General features: G+C 40.1%; 1 protein-coding gene across 7 annotated transcripts in view; it reads left to right on the top strand.

The window, feature by feature from the left end:
* Positions 1-20009, top strand: part of DENND5A (DENN domain containing 5A) — a 129943-nt gene that overhangs the window by 88357 nt on the left and 21577 nt on the right. For all 7 annotated transcript variants that reach the window (XR_004177483.1, XR_004177481.1, XR_004177482.1 and 4 more), the window contains exons 7-12: positions 1249-1464; positions 1985-2219; positions 9292-9442; positions 10119-10212; positions 14050-14181; positions 19112-19264. Coding sequence is in view for 3 of the 7 variants with exons in the window: in XM_021926103.2 (XP_021781795.1) it covers positions 1249-1464; positions 1985-2219; positions 9292-9442; positions 10119-10212; positions 14050-14181; positions 19112-19264 (981 nt within the window). In the remaining 4 variants the exon portion in view is untranslated. The remainder of the gene's footprint in view (positions 1-1248; positions 1465-1984; positions 2220-9291; positions 9443-10118; positions 10213-14049; positions 14182-19111; positions 19265-20009) is intronic.

The raw sequence follows: 20009 nt of genomic DNA, 5'->3' as shown, positions 1-20009 counted from the left end.
TTTTTTTTTTTAGAGGCAGGGTCTCACTATGATGCTCAGCTAGTCTCAAACTTCTGGGCTCAAGCAGTCCTCCAACCTTGGCCTCCCCAAGTGGTGGGATTATAAGTATGAGCCACTGTGCCAGGCCCAGATCTCTTTTAGATCCATTGCCCTTTGAGTTTCACAGCAACCTAAGGCAGACAGAACAAGTATTAACTGTTTTATAGCCAAAGAAACCAAGGCTTAGAGAGCCTAAGTGTTTTGCCTAAAGATTAAATGCCTAGTACGTAGCTGAACTGAGTCTAGAATCTGGTCCTCTTGAATTCTCACTGTTAAATTACTTTTATAAGTTACTTATAAACCAATGGACCAGTGTAATAATCTTGTTGGGCTGTGTTTTAGTGAAATATTTCATTTTTTCTGCTTTAGTAGAGTAGATTTTTTCCTGCCTGGTTGAGTAGATATTTTTCAAAAATCATGGGCAGTTAAAGAGGAACAGAGAAATATTTGGTGAAATGAGAAAGGTTTTCTGGGCTGGATGTGGTGGCTCACTCCTGTAATCCCAGCACTTTGGGAGGCTGAGGTGGGAGGATCACTTGAGGTTGGGAGTTCAAGACCAATCTGACCAATATGGAGACACCCCGTCTCTACTAAAAATACAAAATTAGCCGGGTGTGGTGGTGCATGCCTGTAATCCCAGCTACTGGGGAGGGTGAGGTAGGATAATCACTTGAACCCGGGAGGCGGAGGTTGCGGTGAGCTGAGATGCTGCCATTGCACTCCAGCCTGGGCAACAAGAGCGAAACTCTGTCTCAAAACAAAAAACAAAAACAAAAGGTTTTTTTTTTTTTTTGCAGAAAGAAGTAAAGTGATATGAGGGAAAAAATAAAAAATCAAGAGAGCCAGAATTTAACCTCATTGCTTTGTTAAATTGACCTCCCATATTCCTTCCTTTCTCCCTGACCTTTGAGATAATTAGCACCTTTTCTTTCATGGCAGAATCTCTCTCTGCCCATAAAGATCTTATCTCCACTTTCATTGAGTTGTTGGATATCTTTAAGTGAAACTCTTTGATTTTTCTCTCCTTCATGTCTGAGTCTCTTTCCTTTTATTTATTTATTTTTTCCAGTTTTTCCTCTTTTGTTCTCATGATTTGCTACTAAGTAAATGAGCACTGGAAAAAAATCAGATAAAAAAGTCAGGAATTGTATTCCTTGGGTTAAAAGGAAAAAGTGTGTGTGTTCTCAATTGCTTTTTCTTTTTCTTTAGTTGGAAGTGCGTGAAGACCCCAGCAGCAATAAGGATCTCAAAGTTCAGTGTGATGAAGAAGAACTCAGGATTTACCAGCTAAACATTCAGATCCGGGAAGTTTTTGCAAATCGTTTCACTCAGATGTTTGCAGATTATGAGGTGTTTGTCATCCAACCCAGCCAGGATAAGGAATCCTGGTTTACCAACAGGGAGCAGATGCAAAACTTTGATAAAGTGAGTGTAATCCTGCTTGGGAGGTGGTGAGGAATGAGAACTTGCCAGTTATGTCTTGAAGAAGTAGTGGAAAATTACTTGAAGTAGTAATGGAAGATTATTATACGCTGGAAACAAGTTTATGGTCCATTTGATGTTGGTCCATTTGATGTTGATAAAATAGGTCTTGTCGCTTATGTATAGATGTGCTGATTATTATTATCAGATGATTTACCTTCAGCCAAAGGGATCCTCTTAAGACAAAGATATACATGTAGAGTGAACATCAGGATTCTGGGAAGATTGGTTGACTCAGTAGATTACCCAAGTGAGTTTGTTCCAGTGTCAAAGTTTCAAGATACCTGAACTTACATGAGTGTTTTTGTTTTGTTTTGTTTTGTTTTTTAAATGTAGAGATTTTGCAGCTTGTTTTTCTTAAAGACCTAGGCAGCTCCAGAGAATAATTAACCTACTGGATTCCTCAGGCACATTGACATTACCCTTTTCCCTGTCAATTACTGCTTCTTTTTGGTCCCACCAGGCATCTTTTCTGTCAGATCAGCCTGAGCCCTACTTGCCCTTCCTCTCAAGATTCCTGGAGACCCAGATGTTTGCATCTTTCATTGACAACAAAATAATGTGTCATGATGATGATGATAAAGACCCTGTGCTCCGGGTATTTGATTCCCGAGTTGACAAGATCAGGCTGTTGAATGTTCGGACACCTACTCTCCGTACATCCATGTACCAGAAGTGTACCACAGTGGATGAAGCAGGTAAGGCCTCCTTGGAACTGTACATTCTAGCCTCTTGGATTATGTCATTAACATGTCCCTTTTCCTAAATATGCCAGCCTCTTTCTCTGTTTCTGCCTTTGCATATGTGGTTCCCATTGCCTGTAATCTTCTTCGTTTTTTTTTTTTTTTTTTTTTTTGCCTGGTTATCTTCTTCTCATCCTTTAACACTGTTAGTTAGGAATGGATCTCATTGTATGTAATAGAGACCCTAATCAGCAATGGGTTAAACAAATGGGGGTTATTTTTCTTATATTAGCAAGAAGTACAGAATTGGTGGTTGCTGGTGTTGGCTCAGCTGCTCAACAATGTAATCAAGAACTGAGATTCTGTCTTTTTATTCAGTGAATCCTTGTTGTTGGCTTTTATGGTCATACTATTGCCTCGTTTTTTTTTTTATTTTAAAGGATGTCAATGAAAGCCTCATGGTTACAGAAGCTCTTTCTTTTCTGCCCTTTTTTCTGTGTGTGTGTGACAGGGTCTCTCTCTGTCACCCAGGCCAAAATGCAGTGGTGTGAACATGGCTCACTGCAACTTTGAACTCTTTGGCTCAAGTGATTCTCTTGCCTCAGCCTCCCAAGCAACTAGGACTACAGGCATGTGCTCCCATGCCTGGCTAATTAAAAAAAATTTTTTTTTTGTAGAGACAAGGTTTTGCTATGCTCCATCTGCTCTTGAACTTTTGCACTCAAGTGATCCTCCTGTCTTGGCCTCCCAAAGTGTTGGCATTACACACATGAACCACCACACCCAGCCCCAGAAGCTTTTCATATTCACATTCGAGGCAAGAAGAGGGGAAGGTTGATGTCAGCTATATTCACCATTCCACCTTTTTTTTTTCTTTTTTTGAGACAGGGTCGGTCTCACTCAGTTGCTTAGGCTGGAGGGTAGTGGTGCAATTATGGCTCACCACAGCCTTCACTTCCCAGGCTCAAGCAATTCTCTCATCTCAGCCTCCCAAGTAGCTAGGACTGTAGGCACATACCGCCATACCCAGCTAATTTTTTATATTTTGTAGAGACAGAGTCTCGTCATGTTGCTCAGGCTGGCCTCGAACTCTTGGGCTCAAGCACTCTGCATTCCAAAGTGCTAGGATTATAGGCGTGAGTCACTGTGCCCGGCCTATTTTCCCACTTTTATCAGAAAGCAAAAGCTTTCCCAGAAATTTCTAACAACTTTCATTGTCTCATAGGCCAAAATCATGTTATATGATCACCCTCAAGTGCATGGGAAGCTGTGAAAGTGAACATTGAACTGGGTGTAACGTTACCCTGAACAGTATGAAGGTCTATAAGCAAGAAAGAAGGGGTGAATGAATTATGAGTAAGCAGTTGATGGTATTTGCCACAAAAACCTAGCAGATATGTTTCCTTCTCTATGAAGCCTTCTCTGATGCTCCCAGACTGAGTCAGTTGATTCTTCCTCTGTGTTCCTGTGGTGCTTTGTGCATGCTTTTACTCAATCTCTAATTTTTATAGCTATCATTATTAGGGAACAACTTAAGGGCAGAGACTGTATTTACTCATTTTCTTACCCCCATTCTTCTAGCATTTTACCCAGCACATAGGTATGTTGTAATCTACACAAATGATTGAACATATCCTTTTGTTTAGAGAACTCATCTACATCAGTTTAGCTAGAGAATGGTTTCAGCTTGAAGCATTAGATTAAGTGGTGTATTCACTTCCTGCAGGATGTTCAGTGTCCTTGTTAAGGCATTTTTGTATATTTTCATCATTCATTTGCCGCATTTTGTAGCTACCTACCAGATGCCGAACGTATAGCAAGTCTTCAAGAAATATTTGCCAAATGAATGAATATGCCAGGCTTGTTTCTAGCCTTTGAACATATAACTGCTGACAGTTTAGACAAAGTCTTGCATTTTCTAGTTCAAAGTCTTGTATTTTCTAGTTCAGGATCCTATGTCCTGAGTTAAAGTAGTCTAATTGCATGGACAACTTGTCCTCAAACCTTTGCCAAAAGGACTGTCATCTTAATGAGGGTCCTGGAACAGGGGCTGACAGGTAAAGAGAGAAGACTAGAAAATGTAAGGGAGATGTGATTTTGATTTGTGTGTGCCTAATTTCTCTTAACAGTGTCTTTTTGAGAACAAAGTCTTTTATTTTGATGAGGCCTAATTTATCAGTTGGATTATGCTTTTGTTGTATCTAAGACATTTTTGCCCTACCAAGGTCACATAGAGATTTTCCCCTATATTTCCCTGTAGAAGTTTTATAGAGTTTTATAGAAGTTTTATAGTTTTAGGTTTTACATTTAGGTCTCTGATCCATTTCAAGTTAATTTTATAAGTAGTGTAAGTTATGGGTCCATTTTTGTTTTTCATATAGATATTCATCTATTGAAAAGACTATCCTTTCTCTAATGAATTGCCTTTATGCTTTTGTCAAAATGTTGTTAGTTTGTATATGTGTTAGTCTACTTCTGGATTCTCTGTTCTGTTTCATTGATCTGTTGGTCTACATTTATACCAATACCACACTGTCTTGATTACTGGAGCTTACATTAAATGATTACTGTAGCTTATATTAAATCTTGAAATCAAGTAGTGTTAATCTTCTAACTTTGTTCTTCTTTTCAAAGTTGTTTTGGCTATTCTGGGTTCTTTGTATTTCCATACATATTTAGAGTCAACTTGCCAACTTCTGCAAAGAAGCCTTCTGAGATTTTGATGGATATTTGACATCCTAACAGTACCAAGTCTTCTGATCCATTAACATGGCATATCTTTCCATTTATTTAGGTCATCTTTAATTTTTCCCAACAGCATTATGTACTTTTCAGGGTACAGGTTTTGTATGTCTTATCGGATTTTTCCCTAAGTAGTTCATATTTTTTGGTGTTATTTTAAATTGTTTTGTGTTATATAAATTTGGTACTATTGTATTGCTTTCTTAATTTTAATTTCTGATTGTTCATTGCTAGTATATATAACTATAATAGCATAATTTTATATATTTATATTGTGTCCTGCAACCATACTAAAGTTACTTTTAATAGCTTTTTTGTACATCCATCAGATTTTCCACATAGACAGTCACATCACCTGTGAATAATGATAGTTTTACTTTTCCTTTCCACCACCCTGGATGCCTTTTATTTCTTTTCCTTTTCTTTCTTTCTTTTTTTTTTTGGCTGTATTACACTGGCTAGAACCTCTAGTACGAAGTCAGATAGAAGTGGTGAGAGTGGGCATCTTATTCCTGACTTTAGGGGGAAAGCATTTACCGTAAGAATGATGTTACCTGTAAGTTTTTCATAGATAACCTTTATCAGTTAAGGATCTTACTAGCTTGTTCAGAGTTTTTATCTGAGGTGGATGTTGAATTTTGTCAAATATTTTTTCTGTATCTCTATTGAGGTAATTATATGGTTTTTAGCTTTAGTTTGTTAATATGGTGAATTATATTTTTTCCTTTTTTTTTTTAAAATGGTGATGGGGTCTTGCTTTGTTGCTCAGGCTAGAGTGCAGTGGTGTGGTCATGGTTTTCTGTAACTTTGAAGTAGTGGGCTGAAGGGATCCTCTTGTCTTAGCTTCCCGAGTAGCTAGGACAATAGATGTGTGCCACCATGCCTGGCTAATTTTTATTTAAAAAAAAAAAATATAGAAATAGCCTTCTTTATTCAGAGTAATATTCTTTACTGTGAAATCTATTTTGTTGGATATTAATAACTACTCCAGCTTTCTTTTGACTAGTGCTAACATGGTATGTCTTTTTCATTATTTTACTTTTAATCTATTTCTGTTTTTATATTTAAAGGGTATTTATTGTAGGCAGCATGTAATTGGGTTTTGCATTTTTATCCAATTTGACAGTTTCAGATTTTTAACTGAGGTCTTTAAACCATGTACATTTAATGTGATTATTGAGATTGCTGGGTTTAAGCCTGTCATTTTGCTGTTTGTTTTTTATTTGTCCCATCTGTTCTTTGTTCCCTTTTCTTCTTTTTCTGCCCTCTTGTGTACTAATTGAATGTTTTCCATTTTTTTATGATTTCATTTTATCTGCTTTATTGGTTTACTAGCTATAACTTGTGTTATTTTAGCTATTGCTTTAGGATTTATAGTACACATTTAACTTATCACAGTCTACTTTTAGGTGATATAATATCACTTTCCACATAGTATAAGAACTGTACAGAACTGCCAGGCACAGTCATGTTCTCCCATAGTCCCACTGTTTGGGAGGCTGAAGGGGGACAATTGCCTGAGCCCAGGAGTTTGAGTCCAACTTGGGTCACATGATGAGACCCTGTCTCTAAACAACAACAGAAAAGAACTTCACAAAACTCTATTTCCGTTTCTCTCTTCCTAGCCTATGTGGTATTGTCATTTATTTTACTTTTACATATGTCATAAACCTCACACTACGTGGTCATTTTTGTTTAAACAGTCAATTGCCTTTTAAAGAGATTTAAATAATAAGTACAAAATCTAATACATTAACTGTGTAGTTAGCATTTCTGGTGCTCTTCTTTCTTTTCTGTAGATCCATACTTCCGTCTGATACTATTTTCCTACTGCCAGAAGGACTTCCTTTAACATTTCTTGTAGTGTAGATCTGCTGGTGATGAATTCTTTCAGCTTTTGTAATTCTTTTGTCTTTGAAAGGTATTTTCCCTGAGTATAGGTTAATAGTTTTTTCCTTTCAGTACTCTAAAGGTGTTGCTCCAGGCCAGGCGCGGTAGCTCACACCTGTAATCCCAACACTTTGGGAGGCCCAGGTGGGTGGATCACTTGAGGTCAGGAGTTTGAGACCAGCCTGGCCAACATGGTGAAACCCTGTTGCTACTAAACATACACACACACACACACACGCACACAATTAGCGAGGCATGATAGTATGTGCCTGTAGTCCAAGCTACTCAGGAGGCTGAGATGCAAGAATCGCTTGAACCCAGAAGGTGGAGGTTGTAGTGAGCCAAGATCGCACCACTGCACTCTAGCCTGGGTGACAGAATGAGACCCTGTCTCAAAAAAAAAAAAAAAAAAAAAAAAAAAAGATGTTGCTCCTCTGTCTTCTCACTTTGTAATTAGTTTATTCTCATGCTGCTATGAAGAAATACCCAAGACTGGGTAATTTATGAAGGAAAGAGGTTTAATTAACTCAGTTCCACATGGCTGGGAATGCCTCAAGAAACTTACAAGCATGGTGGAAGGCACCTCTTCACAGCACAGCAGGAGAAAGAATGAGTGCCAGGAGGGCAAATGCCAGATGCTTATAAAACCATCAGATCTTGTGAGAACTCACTCACTATTTCGAGAATAGCATGAGGGAAACCGCCCCTGTGATTCAATTACCTCACACTGGGTCCCTCCCACCACACATGGGGATTATCACAATTCAAGGTGAGATTTGGGTGCAGACACAGAGCCAAACCATATCATACTTCCATTGTTTTCTGATAAGAAATCTGCTGTCATCCTTAATTTTGATCTTCTCTATATGCAAAATGTCTACTTTCTCTAGCAGATTTTAAGATTTTCTTTTTATCACTGATTTTGAGCAATTTGATTATGATGTGACTTGGTGTAGTTTCCTTCATGATTCTTGTTCTTGCGGTTCATTGTGCTTTTTAGATCTGTGGATTTTTTTGTTTACATCAAATTTGCAAAAATTCTGGCCAGTATTTCTTCCAGTAATTTTTCTATTGTCCCCATCCCTACCTTAGGGACTGCAGTTACACATATGTGTAATATCTGGGATTGCGTAAAATTATCCCAGCACCGCTGATACTCTTTTAATGGCAACAGCTTTTTCTCTCCCTCTGTGACTTCTTCGGGATAATTTCTGTTGCTATGGCTTCAGGCCCACTTAGTTTTTCTCCTGCATTGTTGAGTGTGCTTTTAACCCAGCCTGTGTAGTTTTCATCTCCACAGCCTTCACCTTCAGACGTTTGAGTTCTATGTTTCTGATTTTTTGTTGTTGTTGTTTGTTTGTTTTTAAGAGGTTCTGCTTTGTTGCCCAGGCTGGAGAGCAGTAGTGCAATTATAGCTCACCGTAACCTTAAACTCCTGGGCTCAAGTGATCTTCTGGCCTCGGCCTCCTGAATAGCTAGGAATAAAGGTGTATGCCACCATGTCTGGCTCATTTTTTTTTTTTTTTTTTTTACGAGATGAGGTTTCAAAAACTGTGTTGCCCAGGGTGGTCTTGAAGTCCTGGCCTTAAATGATACCCTCACTTTGGCCTCCCAAAGTGCTGGGATTACAGGTGTAAGCTACCAGGTCCTGGTAATCTTTGATTAGATGCCAGACACTGTGAATTTTACTATTTGAGTCCTGGATACTTCTATATTCCTATAAATATTCTCAATCTTTGTTCTGGGATGTAGTTAAGTTACTTAGAAATAATTCGATTTCTTTGTGTTTTCCTTTTTCCTTTGTGTTTTCCTCTGGCAGGACCAGAGAATCCTTTAGGCTGTGATTAATTCTCCACTACCGAGGCATGGCCCTCTGAGTACATTACTCAGTGCCCCATGAGTGATTAGGTTTTCTAGTCTGGCAGGTGGGGACAGGCATTATTCCCAGCCCCGTGTGAGCATTTTGTATTGTTTCTCCTAATCCTTTCCAATGATTCTTTCTCCAGCCTTGAGTAGTTTCTTCACTTGCGTGAACTGACCCATTACCCTGCTGAATACCCTGCAGATCCCCTGGATTCTCTGTCTTCCCTGGTACCATTCATATGAACTCTAGCCACCTTGGTCTCCTTAACTCAGGGAGTCCACCAGTCTCTGCCTAGACCTCCCTCCCTGAGCCACAGCCTGGAAGCTGTCTCTAAGCAGTTAGCTAGGATAGTTCTAGGGGTTACCTCATTTGTTACCTGTTTCTCAGGGTTCCTGTCCTTCATTGCGTGATGTCCAGTGTTTTGAAATTTATCATTTTACATATTTTGCATGGGTTTTTTCCTATTTGCAGGAAAATCATTCCCTTTTACTCCATCTTGGCTGGAAATGGAAGAGTAGCTAGATTTAAAAAAAATGTTTGACTTGATTTGTGTGTGTATTTATGTGCGTATGTGTTTGTATTCTCATCCAGAGAAAGCAATTGAACAACGTCTGGCAAAAATTGACCATACTGCAGTTCACCCACATTTACTTGACATGAAGATTGGACAAGGGAAATATGAGCCGGGCTTCTTCCCTAAGCTGCAGTCTGATGTACTTTCCACTGGGCCAGCCAGCAACAAGTGAGTCAACTCCAGGGAATCACTGATCCAACTCCCTAGCCATAATAGGGTCATCTAGTATCTGGGCTAGGGCTGTTATCCCCAGAAGACCGTGTAATTTTGTAAAGTAGATATGGAGAAGACCCAGACTATCTAGGTTGTTCGCTTATTTGAACAAGAAAGTATGTGACAGAATGTCTTTCAGTTCTGCCTCCACTATGCAGATTGGGATAGCTCCATATGTCCAGGACCTGCAAAAAGCTGCAAATGGGTTAAAATCATCTCATGCCTGGATCCCATTCAACAGCAAGCTAGCATTGTATTTATTAAATGGCAGTTGAAATAATCAGAGCCTGAAATGAAAAGTAGATAAGTTAGCAGAATTACTCATTAGTTGCTTTTGAAGATGACTGTATCAAAGCCCAGATAGAGTTAAGTGAATATAGTTTTAGATCTATATGTCAAGTGTTTGTAGATGTTTCAAGAGAGACATGTTCCCTGAGGAGGTATCTCTCTCGTGTCCAGTCACTCATCTTTAATCTGCTCTTCCTCAAGGTCTCTGAGCTGTCTCTGGTGACTTCTTGGTCATTTCCTGTGTCCAGCATTGGCTCTTAGTCATTCATGTTTTCTCCTGTTAGTTGACATTGCTTTTTAAGTGAGACATTATTAATTGCCTGCTTTGATGCTGATGTGTTAGGTGGACGAAAAGGAATGCCCCTGCCCAGTGGAGGCGGAAAGATCGGCAGAAGCAGCACACAGAACACCTGCGTTTAGACAATGACCAGAGGGAGGTAAGATACCTTAAGAATGACAAGAATGACCTTGCTATCATGCTGTGCACTCCTTCTCTTTCTCATTTCCTGTTCTCTGGTCTGATTCAAATGTCTCAGCATTGACCTCACCCCATAAAGAAGGATTAATAATAGGTCTAGTTCCTGATATCTGATGGTGGGCCTGGGTTATCACAAATCAGAATGTAGGATGTTTTACAAATTCCAGCTAGCTACTAACCATGTTGTAATTACTCATGCATGATGCTCCCTGGGGAGTTTGATAGGAACCTCAGAAGTTAGGAGTCTGAAACTTGGGAGAAATCCTTTAAAAATCGGTGTTTTGTGTGTGTGTCTGTGTGTGCGCGCGTGCACGCGCACACGTGTGTGTATAGGAAAAAAGTTAATTTTTTTAAATTCTTTTTTTGTTTGAGACAGAGTTTCGCTCTTATTGCCCAGGCTGGAGTGCAGTGAAGCAATCTCGGCTCACTGCAACCTCCACCTCCTGGGTTCAAGCGATTCCCCTGCCTCAGCCTCCTGAGTAGCTGGAATTACAGGCACCACTACCACGCCCAGCTAATTTATGTATTTTTAGTAGAGATGGGGTTTCACCATGTTGGCCAGGCTGGTCTCAAACACCTGACCTCAGGTAATCCGCCTGCCTCAGCCTCCCAAAGTGCTGGGATTATAGGTGTGAGTCACTGCACCCGGCCCAGAAAGAAGTTAATTCTGTTAGAGTTTTTTTCCTGCTGTTTCTTACCTTAAATTAAAACAGATAATCTTGACTTTTTTTTTCCCCCCCTTCTTCAAAAGACTAAAGGAGAGGAACATTATTATCAGGTACCTGGAAACACAAGATTCTTGAATTTACCTCCTGAATCTTCATTGCTCGTAAGCTGAGTTTCTCAGCTCTACTGTAACTTGCTTCTTAAGTTTCTAGTTATAAACTTCAGGTTGTAGACCGTGCCTTACTTAGTTGCAAAGAAGTTGTGAAAATGAGTGTTAACTTCAGAAACCTATTTCAGTAATTTATCTTTGAGAAAAGATCCTATAATTTTCATCTTGCACAGATAGAACCCAAGAAGGCACACTGTTTTCATGTGTCTGGCAACTCAGTGAATTGGAAAATAAATAACATATTCTCCCTTTGCTATGTTTTTAATGAATAAATTAAAATTGTAAGATATGGTTATGAATTTTCAACTGCTGATTTATAGGATATAGTTACACTGAAATTTTTTTTTTTTGTGAGAGTAGCATAAGAAATTTTGGTTATTTGTGTTATTTTAAAAGTCTGTCTTCCACCTAACTTCCTCATTACTATTTTCAGCAGTGTTTATTGACCACTTTTTCTTGGTCAGAATCACTGAGTGTATTAGTCCATTTTCATGTTGCTGATAAAGACATACACAAGACTGGGTAATTTACAAAAGAAAGATTTAATGGACTTACAGTTCCACATGGCTGGGGAGGCTTCACAATCATGGTGGACGGCAAGGAGGAGCAAGTCACGTCTTACATGGATGGCAGTGGGCAAAGAGAGAGCTTGTGCAGGGAAATTCCCCCGTATAAAACCACTGGATCTCGTGAGACTTGTGCACTATCACGAGAACAGCTCGGGAAAGACCTGCCCCCATGACTCAATTGCCTCCTACTGGGTCCCTCCCAAAACATGTGGGAATTGTAGGAGCTACAATTCAAGATGAGATTTGGATGGGGTCACAGCCAAACCATATCACTGAGGTATCAAGGAATTCTTTGCTAAAGCAAAAAAAAAAAAAAAAAAAAAAAAAAAATCACTGAGGTAAACACTTTGAAATACAAAGGTGACAAAAGAGGTTAGTCTTGTCCTCAGGGAATACCAGTTGATATAAGGGAGCAAAGTCAGACAGAAAGATAACTTCAGGAGAATAATCTTTTGAAATGACCATATGAGGAGCAAACCAATTTTTGATTACTGATTAGAAAAAGCAGAGGTTACTTCTACTTGGGGTCATCATCAAACAAGATGATTTGGAAGAGGAGTAAGCATCTCTTTAAGCCTTAGAGAACGATGGGATTGTTAGAAGAGCTTTTATTTTATTTTGAGATGGGGTCTTACTCTGTCACCCAGATTGGAGTGCAATGGTGTAATCTTGGCTCACTGCAACCTCCGTTTCCCAGGCTCAGGCGTTCCTCCCACCTCAGCCTCCTGAGTAGCTGGGACCACAGGCACACACCACCATTCCCGGCTAATTTTTTTTTTTTTTTTTGTATTTTTGGTAGAGACAGGATTTCTTCATGTTGCCCAGGATGGTCTCAAACTTCTGAGCTCAAGTGATCCACCCACCTCAGCCCGCAAAGTGCTGGGATTACAGGCGTGAGCCGCTGCTCCTGGCTGTTTTTCTTTTTTTTTTCTTTTTCATCTCCTTGGAGCTGTAAGAAGAGCATTTCAAGTAGAGGACATGGCAGGATCTAAAGTTTGGTGTGTAAATGTGTAAAGGAGGCTGTGGGCAGAATATTTTGGAGGAGGGTGGTATGGAGATAGCTAGCAAGTTAGGAGACAGGTAACAGCAGTCCAAGAATAGTAATTGGACCCTAACCTTGGTGGGTTGGTAGTAGAGACAGATTAAGGGGCCATAAGATAGAATGGACAGAGTTATGCCACTGGAATAAATATGGGGGAAAGGAGAAGTTTAGGGTAAAAATGTTGGTCATGAACCTACTGAGAGGATATCAGAGTGCATTTTACTGCATTGATGTGGGTTCTGTGTTAAACAACATATGAAGAAGAATAACCGGCACATTATACAAAATAATTGCAGTTGTTGTTTTGAGTGTGCAATCTTATTTTCCAGGCCTTAATTTTATACTTAATGATAGAAAGGGTAGATATCTTTGATATGGGCAGAGGAGTTAAATTCCTCTCAGCTTGGTGGGGGAACTTATTTTCTCAGTGTTACACAGAGATTTGAGATTTGCTGTAGTCATGTGTTTTTTGACTCTTGTATCTTTTTTTTTTTTTTTTTTTGGCGATGGAGTCTCACTCTGTTGCCCAGGCTGGAGTGCAGTGGCGCGATCTTAGCTCACCACAACCTCCACCTCCTAAGTTCAAGCGATTCTCCTGCCTCAGCCTCCCGAGTAGCTGGGATTACAGGCGTGCACCACCACACCTGGCTAATTTTTGTATTTTTAGTAAAGATGGAGTTTCACTATGTTGGCCAGGCTGGTCTTGAACTCCTGACCTTGTGATCTGCCCACCTCAGCCTCCCAAAGTGCTGGGATTACAGGCATGAGCCACTGTACCCTGCCTGACTCTTGTATCTTTAAATCAAAGGTAATTATACTATTCAGGGAGTGCTTTACATCTGCTAAAACAGAAATCATCTGTTTTTCCCTTTAATACAAGAATTAAATTAAAATTTTTCTATTCCTAACTATCTGAGCCTAGAAAGAGGCAGCTAAGAAAGTGCAAGAAAATAAGCTGGGCACGGTGGCTCATGCCTGTAATCCAGTACTTTGGGAGACTGAGGCAGACAGATCACCAGGTCAGGAGATAAAGACCATCCTGGCCAACATGGTGAAACCCCTTCTCTACTAAAATACAAAAAAGTAGCCAGGTGTGGTGGCATGCGTCTATAGTCCCAGCCATTCAGGAGGCTGAGGCAGGAGGATCGCTTGAGCCTGGGAGGTGGAAGTTGCAGTGAGCCGAGATCGCGGCACTGCACACCAGCCTGGCAACAGAGCAAGATTCGTCTCAAAAACAAAAAAAAAAGAAAATGTGAGAAAATAATGCCCTCTTCAGGCACCCGTCAGTACTGGTGACCTTTGGTTTATGTACTTGGACACAAGGGGTCTTTATTTTTCTGTTTGATGTAGAAGTACATCCAGGAAGCCAGGACTATGGGCAGCACTATTCGCCAGCCCAAACTGTCCAACCTCTCTCCGTCAGTGATTGCCCAGACCAACTGGAAGTTTGTAGAGGGCCTGCTGAAGGAATGCCGCAATAAGGTAAGCTGTGGACATCTCTGTATGTGTGCTATTTCTGTTAGCAGCCAAGGTAAGACCAAGGATTGGCTCCGACCACTCCCTCTGGATTTTAAAAATACTGTTGACTGGGCGTGATGGCTCGTGCCTATAATCCCAACACTTCGGGAGACCATGGCGGGAGGATTGCTTGAGCCCAGGTGTTCAAGACCAACTTGGAGAATGTAGTGAGACCCTGTCTTTACAAAAGTATTAAGATGGGCATGGTGGCACACAGCTGTAGTCCCAGATACTTGGGAGGTTGAAGTGGGAGGATTGCTTGAACCTGGGAAGTCAAGGCTACAGTGAGCTATGATTGTACCACTGCACTCTTGCCTGGGCAACGGAGCAAGACTCTGTCTTAAAAAAAAATCATTAATATAATGAGACAGTACTAATTTTAAGGTCCTGTTAGTTTGAAATTAGGTATATTTGTTTTAAATAAAATATACCATTAATTGAGAGCATGCATGCTTTGATTTATATAAACTTAATGTATATTCCATAAAAATGAACAACAAGCCAGGCGCAGTGGCTCATGCCTGTAATCCCAGCACTTTGGGAGGCTGAGGTGGGCAGATCACGAGGTCAGGAGTTCGAGACCAGCCTGGCCAACATGGTGAAACCCTGTCTCTACTAAAGATTAGCCAGGCGTGGTGGCGTGCGCCTGTAATCCCAGCTACTTGAGAGACTGAGGCAGGAGAATTGCTTGAACCTGGGAGGCGGAGGTTACAGTGAGACGAGATTGCATCATTGCACTCCAGCCTGGGCGACAGGGCGAGACTCCATCTCAAAACAAACAAAAATAACAGAGAGATGTAGTTTTTAATTTCATAAAAAACTTATTTTTAAGACAGGATCTCACTATATTGCCCAGGCTCATCTTGAACTCCTGGGCTTGAGTGATCCTCCTACCTCAGCTTCCCAAGTAGCTGGGGTTCCAGGCATAGTTTTAAATTTTCAACATTTTACAGTACTTTAAATCAGACTAGTCTTCACTCTGACTTACTTCAACAGATTAGTCTTACATATATGCAAATGTTTTTGCCCCTTTATTTTAATCTGATAGTAATGATATCTTTTATCTAGAAACATAAATTTGCTGAGTACCTACTATGTGCCAGGCTGAAATGTGTCATTCAGTTTAAGCTTAGATTGTTTGGATGTTCTTCTCTGTTCTACAAAGACATTTATTCTTAATTTTTAATGTTTTAGTTATGAATTTATATGTCTTTTCTAATAAAAAGAATCTTTCAACCAAGTCAGCATACCATAATTTTAGGGCAGTTCAACTATCTCAGTTTCCACTACATCCTATTTATTTATCAATGGAATAAAAATAGTTTCCTGCACTTTCAGTTCTCAGTGGTGCCCATTTGAAGTGATGTCCGTTTATAGGAGGAAATAAAATATGCTGTCTCTTGCAGAAGAAATTATTAGTGTTTAAAGCTAGATTGGCAGGGCACAGTGGCTCATGCCTGTAATCCCGGCACTTTGGGAGATTGAGGTGGGTGAATCACTCGAGCCCAGAAGTTTGAGACCAGGCTAAGCAACGTGGTGAAACCCCATCTCTACCAAAATTAGGCGTGGTAGTGCGCATCTTTAGTCCCAGCTACTTTGGTGGCTGAGATAGGAGGATCATTTGAGCCCTGGAGGTCAAGGCTGCAGAGTGAGACCCTCTCTCAAAAAAAAAAAAAAAAAAAAAAAGGCTGGTTAGTGTATCAGTACTGATATTTTAAATTCAGGTTAAAAAAAACTCTGGCCAGGCATCGTGGCCTGTGTGTGTGTGCGTGTGTGTGTGTGTGTGTAAAACTTCTGTCAGTTTACTCTGAGTAATATCTGTGATTTTTTTCCATACAATTTTGTCTCTTCTGCCTTTCTGCTGTGAAGAACACTGGTGATGCTGCATTTCTACATTTTTTTTTCTAAGCTGCTGGACTGTCATTCTTTTTTTTGAGATGGAGTCTCATTGTGTCACCCAGACTGGAGTGCAGTGACTCAATCCCGCCTCACTACAACCTCCGCCTCCCAGGTTCAAGCAATTCTCTTGCCTCAGCCTCCCGAGTGGCTGGGATTACAGGAGTGCACCACCACGCTTGGCTAATTTTTGTATTTTTAATAGAGACACGGTTTCATCATATTGACCAGGCTAGTATCGAACGCCTGACTTCAAGTGATCTGTCCGCCTCGGCCTCCCAAAGTGCTGGAATTACAGGTTTGAGCCATCGCAACTGGCCTGGACTGTCAAAATTCTTAAGTCATGAGATGCGTGACCTGGCTGTGACAACTTCCTATTCCTAGCCAGTGATGACTGAAATACATACCAATTTTAGACATGTTAATATGTGGGCAAATGTGCATCTAGAATTGAAGAAATATAGTAATCAATATAACATCACAAACTATTAGCTTGCACATGAGGCAACAGGCTGTTGGAAGTATAAATTGGTATGATGATTTTGGAAAACAGCATAGTATTGTTTAGTAGTTCTTCTCCTAGGTTATTCCCTAGAGAAACTTTTGGAGCATGTCCCAAGAGACATGTACACGAAGTTTACAGCAGCATTCTTTTAATAGCCCCAAACTAGAAACAACCCAAAAGTCAATCAGTAAGAGAATTAATAAATATATTGCGGTATATTCATATGGTGGAATGCTATACAACAATGGAAATGGATAACAGTTATACACATCAGTGTGGATAAATTTCACAAATATAAACATGAGTGAAAAAGCAAATCACAAGCCAGGAGTATTGGCACACACCTGTAATACCAGCTACTTGGGAGGCTGAGGTGGGCAGGTTGCTTGAGCCTGGGAGTTCGGGCCCAGCCAGGGCAACATACTAAGACCCAGTCTCTTAAAGGGGAAAAAAAAAAAAAAAAAAAAATCACAAAAGAGACATGCACGCTGATAGTCCCAGCTACTGCGGGGGCTGAGGTGGGAGGATCAGTTGAGTCTGGGAGGTTGAGGCTACGTGAACCATGATCGAGCCACTGCATTCCAGTCTAGGCAATAAAGAGAGACCCAGTCTTTAAAAAAAAAAAAAAAAAGATACAGGCAAACCAAACCATATATTTTAGGCTTTAAAATATACGTAATAATTTTCTTGCTTTTCTGTAGTTTCATTGTGTAAGTGGTTGCTTCTAGAGTGGGAAGGTGAATGGAAGAGGGCACGTGGGGTGCTTCAAAGGTATAAACAGAGAGTATTTATAAATAAAATACTGGGTGGGCGCAGTGGCTCATGCCTGTAATCCCAGCACTTTGGGAGGCCGAGGTGGGCAGATCACCTGAGGTCGGGAGTTTGAGACCAGCCTGACCAACATGAAGAAACCCCGTCTCTACTAAAAATACAAAATTAGCCGGGTGTGGTGGTGCATGCCTGTAATCCCAGCTACTCGGGAGGCTGAGGCAGGAGAGTTGCTTGAACTGGGGAGGCAGAGGTTGCAGTGAGCTGAGATCACGCCATTGTGCTCCAGCCTGGGCAACAAGAGCGAAACTCCGTCTCAAAAAAAGAAAGAAAATACTGGCCTGGTGCTGGTCATAATCATGTAATAGCATATATATATAAATATATATTTCACAATAAAAAGGTGAAAAACAGTAATAGTGGAAAGAAATATGCCAAAATATTAAGAGTTGCTGCTTTTGAAAGGTAGGATTGGGGTGATTTGTTTTCCTTTTCTTAGATTTTTATATATCACGAATTTATACCATAGTTAAATCTTTTGAACTTGGACTCAAAGTTCAGGCAGATATGGGTTCAAAGGCCAGATCTGTTGCTACTTTGCTGTTTCATTTGGGCAAGTTATATATATATATATAAATTATATATATATATAATTTAATATAGTGCTATATTAAGTATAGATTTTGGGCAAGTTACTTAAGAGAATTATACTATACTTACAGTATAAATATACTGTATTATTTTATACTATGTTTAAATTTAGTATATTGATTACTATATTTCTCAATTTCCTTATTGGTGAATTGAGGGTGATAATAATAGTTACCTCATAGATTGTTAGGAGGCTTAAATGAGATAATGAAATGCTAAGTACAATGCCTGACACAGTACTTAATAAAAACTGTGATTATCATTATGCAGTGTATGTTTTCTTGGTTATGATCTTACAATAAGCAGTTGAAAATTTTTATGTAAAATAAATTGCCTCCTCAATTTTTGTCCCCTTGACAGTTATTTCAGGTATATTTCTAAGTTGTATGTATGCTCAAAGGTTTGTTTAGTAGGGTCATTTAAGCAGTGGGAATCAGACAGTGTCAGCGGTGAGCATGACTGAAGGGTTTATTTGTTTCTTTCGTAAATGCAAAAACTGAATACAGAGTGATGAAGTCACTGGCCAGGAGTCATAAAGATTACTGTGTTCTTATCCTTTTCTTAACTAAATTTTTTTTTTGAGACAGAGTCTCGCTCTGTCGCCCAGGCTGGAGTGTAGTGGCGCGATCTCGGCTTGCTGCAAGCTCCACCTCCTTGGTTGACGCCATTCTCCTGCTTCAGCCTCCTGAGTAGCTGGGACCACAGGCACCTGCTACCATGCCTGGCTAATTTTTTTGTATTTTTAGTAGAGACAGGGTTTCACCGTGTTAGCCAGGATGGTCTCAATCTCCTGACCTCTCTCCTGACCTCGTGATCTGCCCACCTTGGCCTCCCAAAGTGCTGGGATTACAAGCGTGAGCCACCACGCCCGGCCTTTCTTAACTAAATTTTTAAAGCATGCACTCCCTTATAACCTGACCTATATGGGTATAAATATATTCTGTGTCCTTGGGGCTAATTCATCCTGTCCTTCCCAGCCCAACAGATGTACTGTGCAGGCTGTCAGAACCCTCTCCGGTTGTATGTGATCCTGCTCACTGTGGTTATTTAATCCTGTTGACTGCTTCCTTGTAGACCAAAAGGATGCTGGTGGAAAAGATGGGCCGAGAAGCTGTGGAGCTAGGGCATGGGGAGGTGAACATCACAGGGGTGGAAGAGAACACCCTGATTGCCAGCCTTTGTGATCTCCTGGAAAGGATCTGGAGTCATGGACTACAAGTGAAACAGGTAATGGATGTGTTGCCTCTCTCTGCTGAGCAAATTGTCTTCCTGTTTTCAGTTACTAGCTTTCCCACACTCTTTTTGTCCAGCTGACTGGCTTTGAAGAATGGTGTGCAGTGCTCTGGAGTGAGATTTGAAATAAACAAATAAATAAATGTGATCCAAACTATTTTCCTTAAAGATAAGCTTTATAAATCTGTATGTTTATCAGACTTTTATAAAGAGGCATCTTTCTTCCTGGGGGTAGAGCTGAAGGCCAACCTGATAAGTCCTGTTTGGCAGCTGGCCCTAGTCTAGAGATAGACCAGAAAGAGAGAAGTTGGAGCTCGGGAAGTACTAATTGTACACTAAAGGTTCTTCACTAATCGTATATTCACAATGGAAAAAAAGTCTGTTATTAACATTTCTTTGTATGCAGATGGTTTAAACATTTGAGAAAAGGCCTCAGGAAGTTGAGTAAGTTTGATTTTTCCACTTAATACCCAGAGAATTTCCTTATTTCAAAATACTCTGTTTTCAATTGGTAGTCAAGATAGATACATTTTATTTTTATGTATTTCTAAATTTGAAAATAACTTGAAATTTTTTGAAAAGAAGTTTTATCATGGAAAAATTAGAAAATACATTAGTATCCATTGGTATTTCTCAAGGGCCTACTATGTCAGGTACTCTTGTAGGCACTAGAAATACCTCAGTGAACAAAACAGACCAAGATCTCTGTCTTCCTGGAGTGTCCATTCTAATGGGTATA

This window comes from Papio anubis, chromosome 12 (genome assembly GCF_008728515.1).
Source record: "Papio anubis isolate 15944 chromosome 12, Panubis1.0, whole genome shotgun sequence".
NCBI classification, from domain to species: domain Eukaryota; kingdom Metazoa; phylum Chordata; class Mammalia; order Primates; family Cercopithecidae; genus Papio; species Papio anubis.
This window is presented reverse-complemented; position numbering and strand designations above follow the sequence as displayed.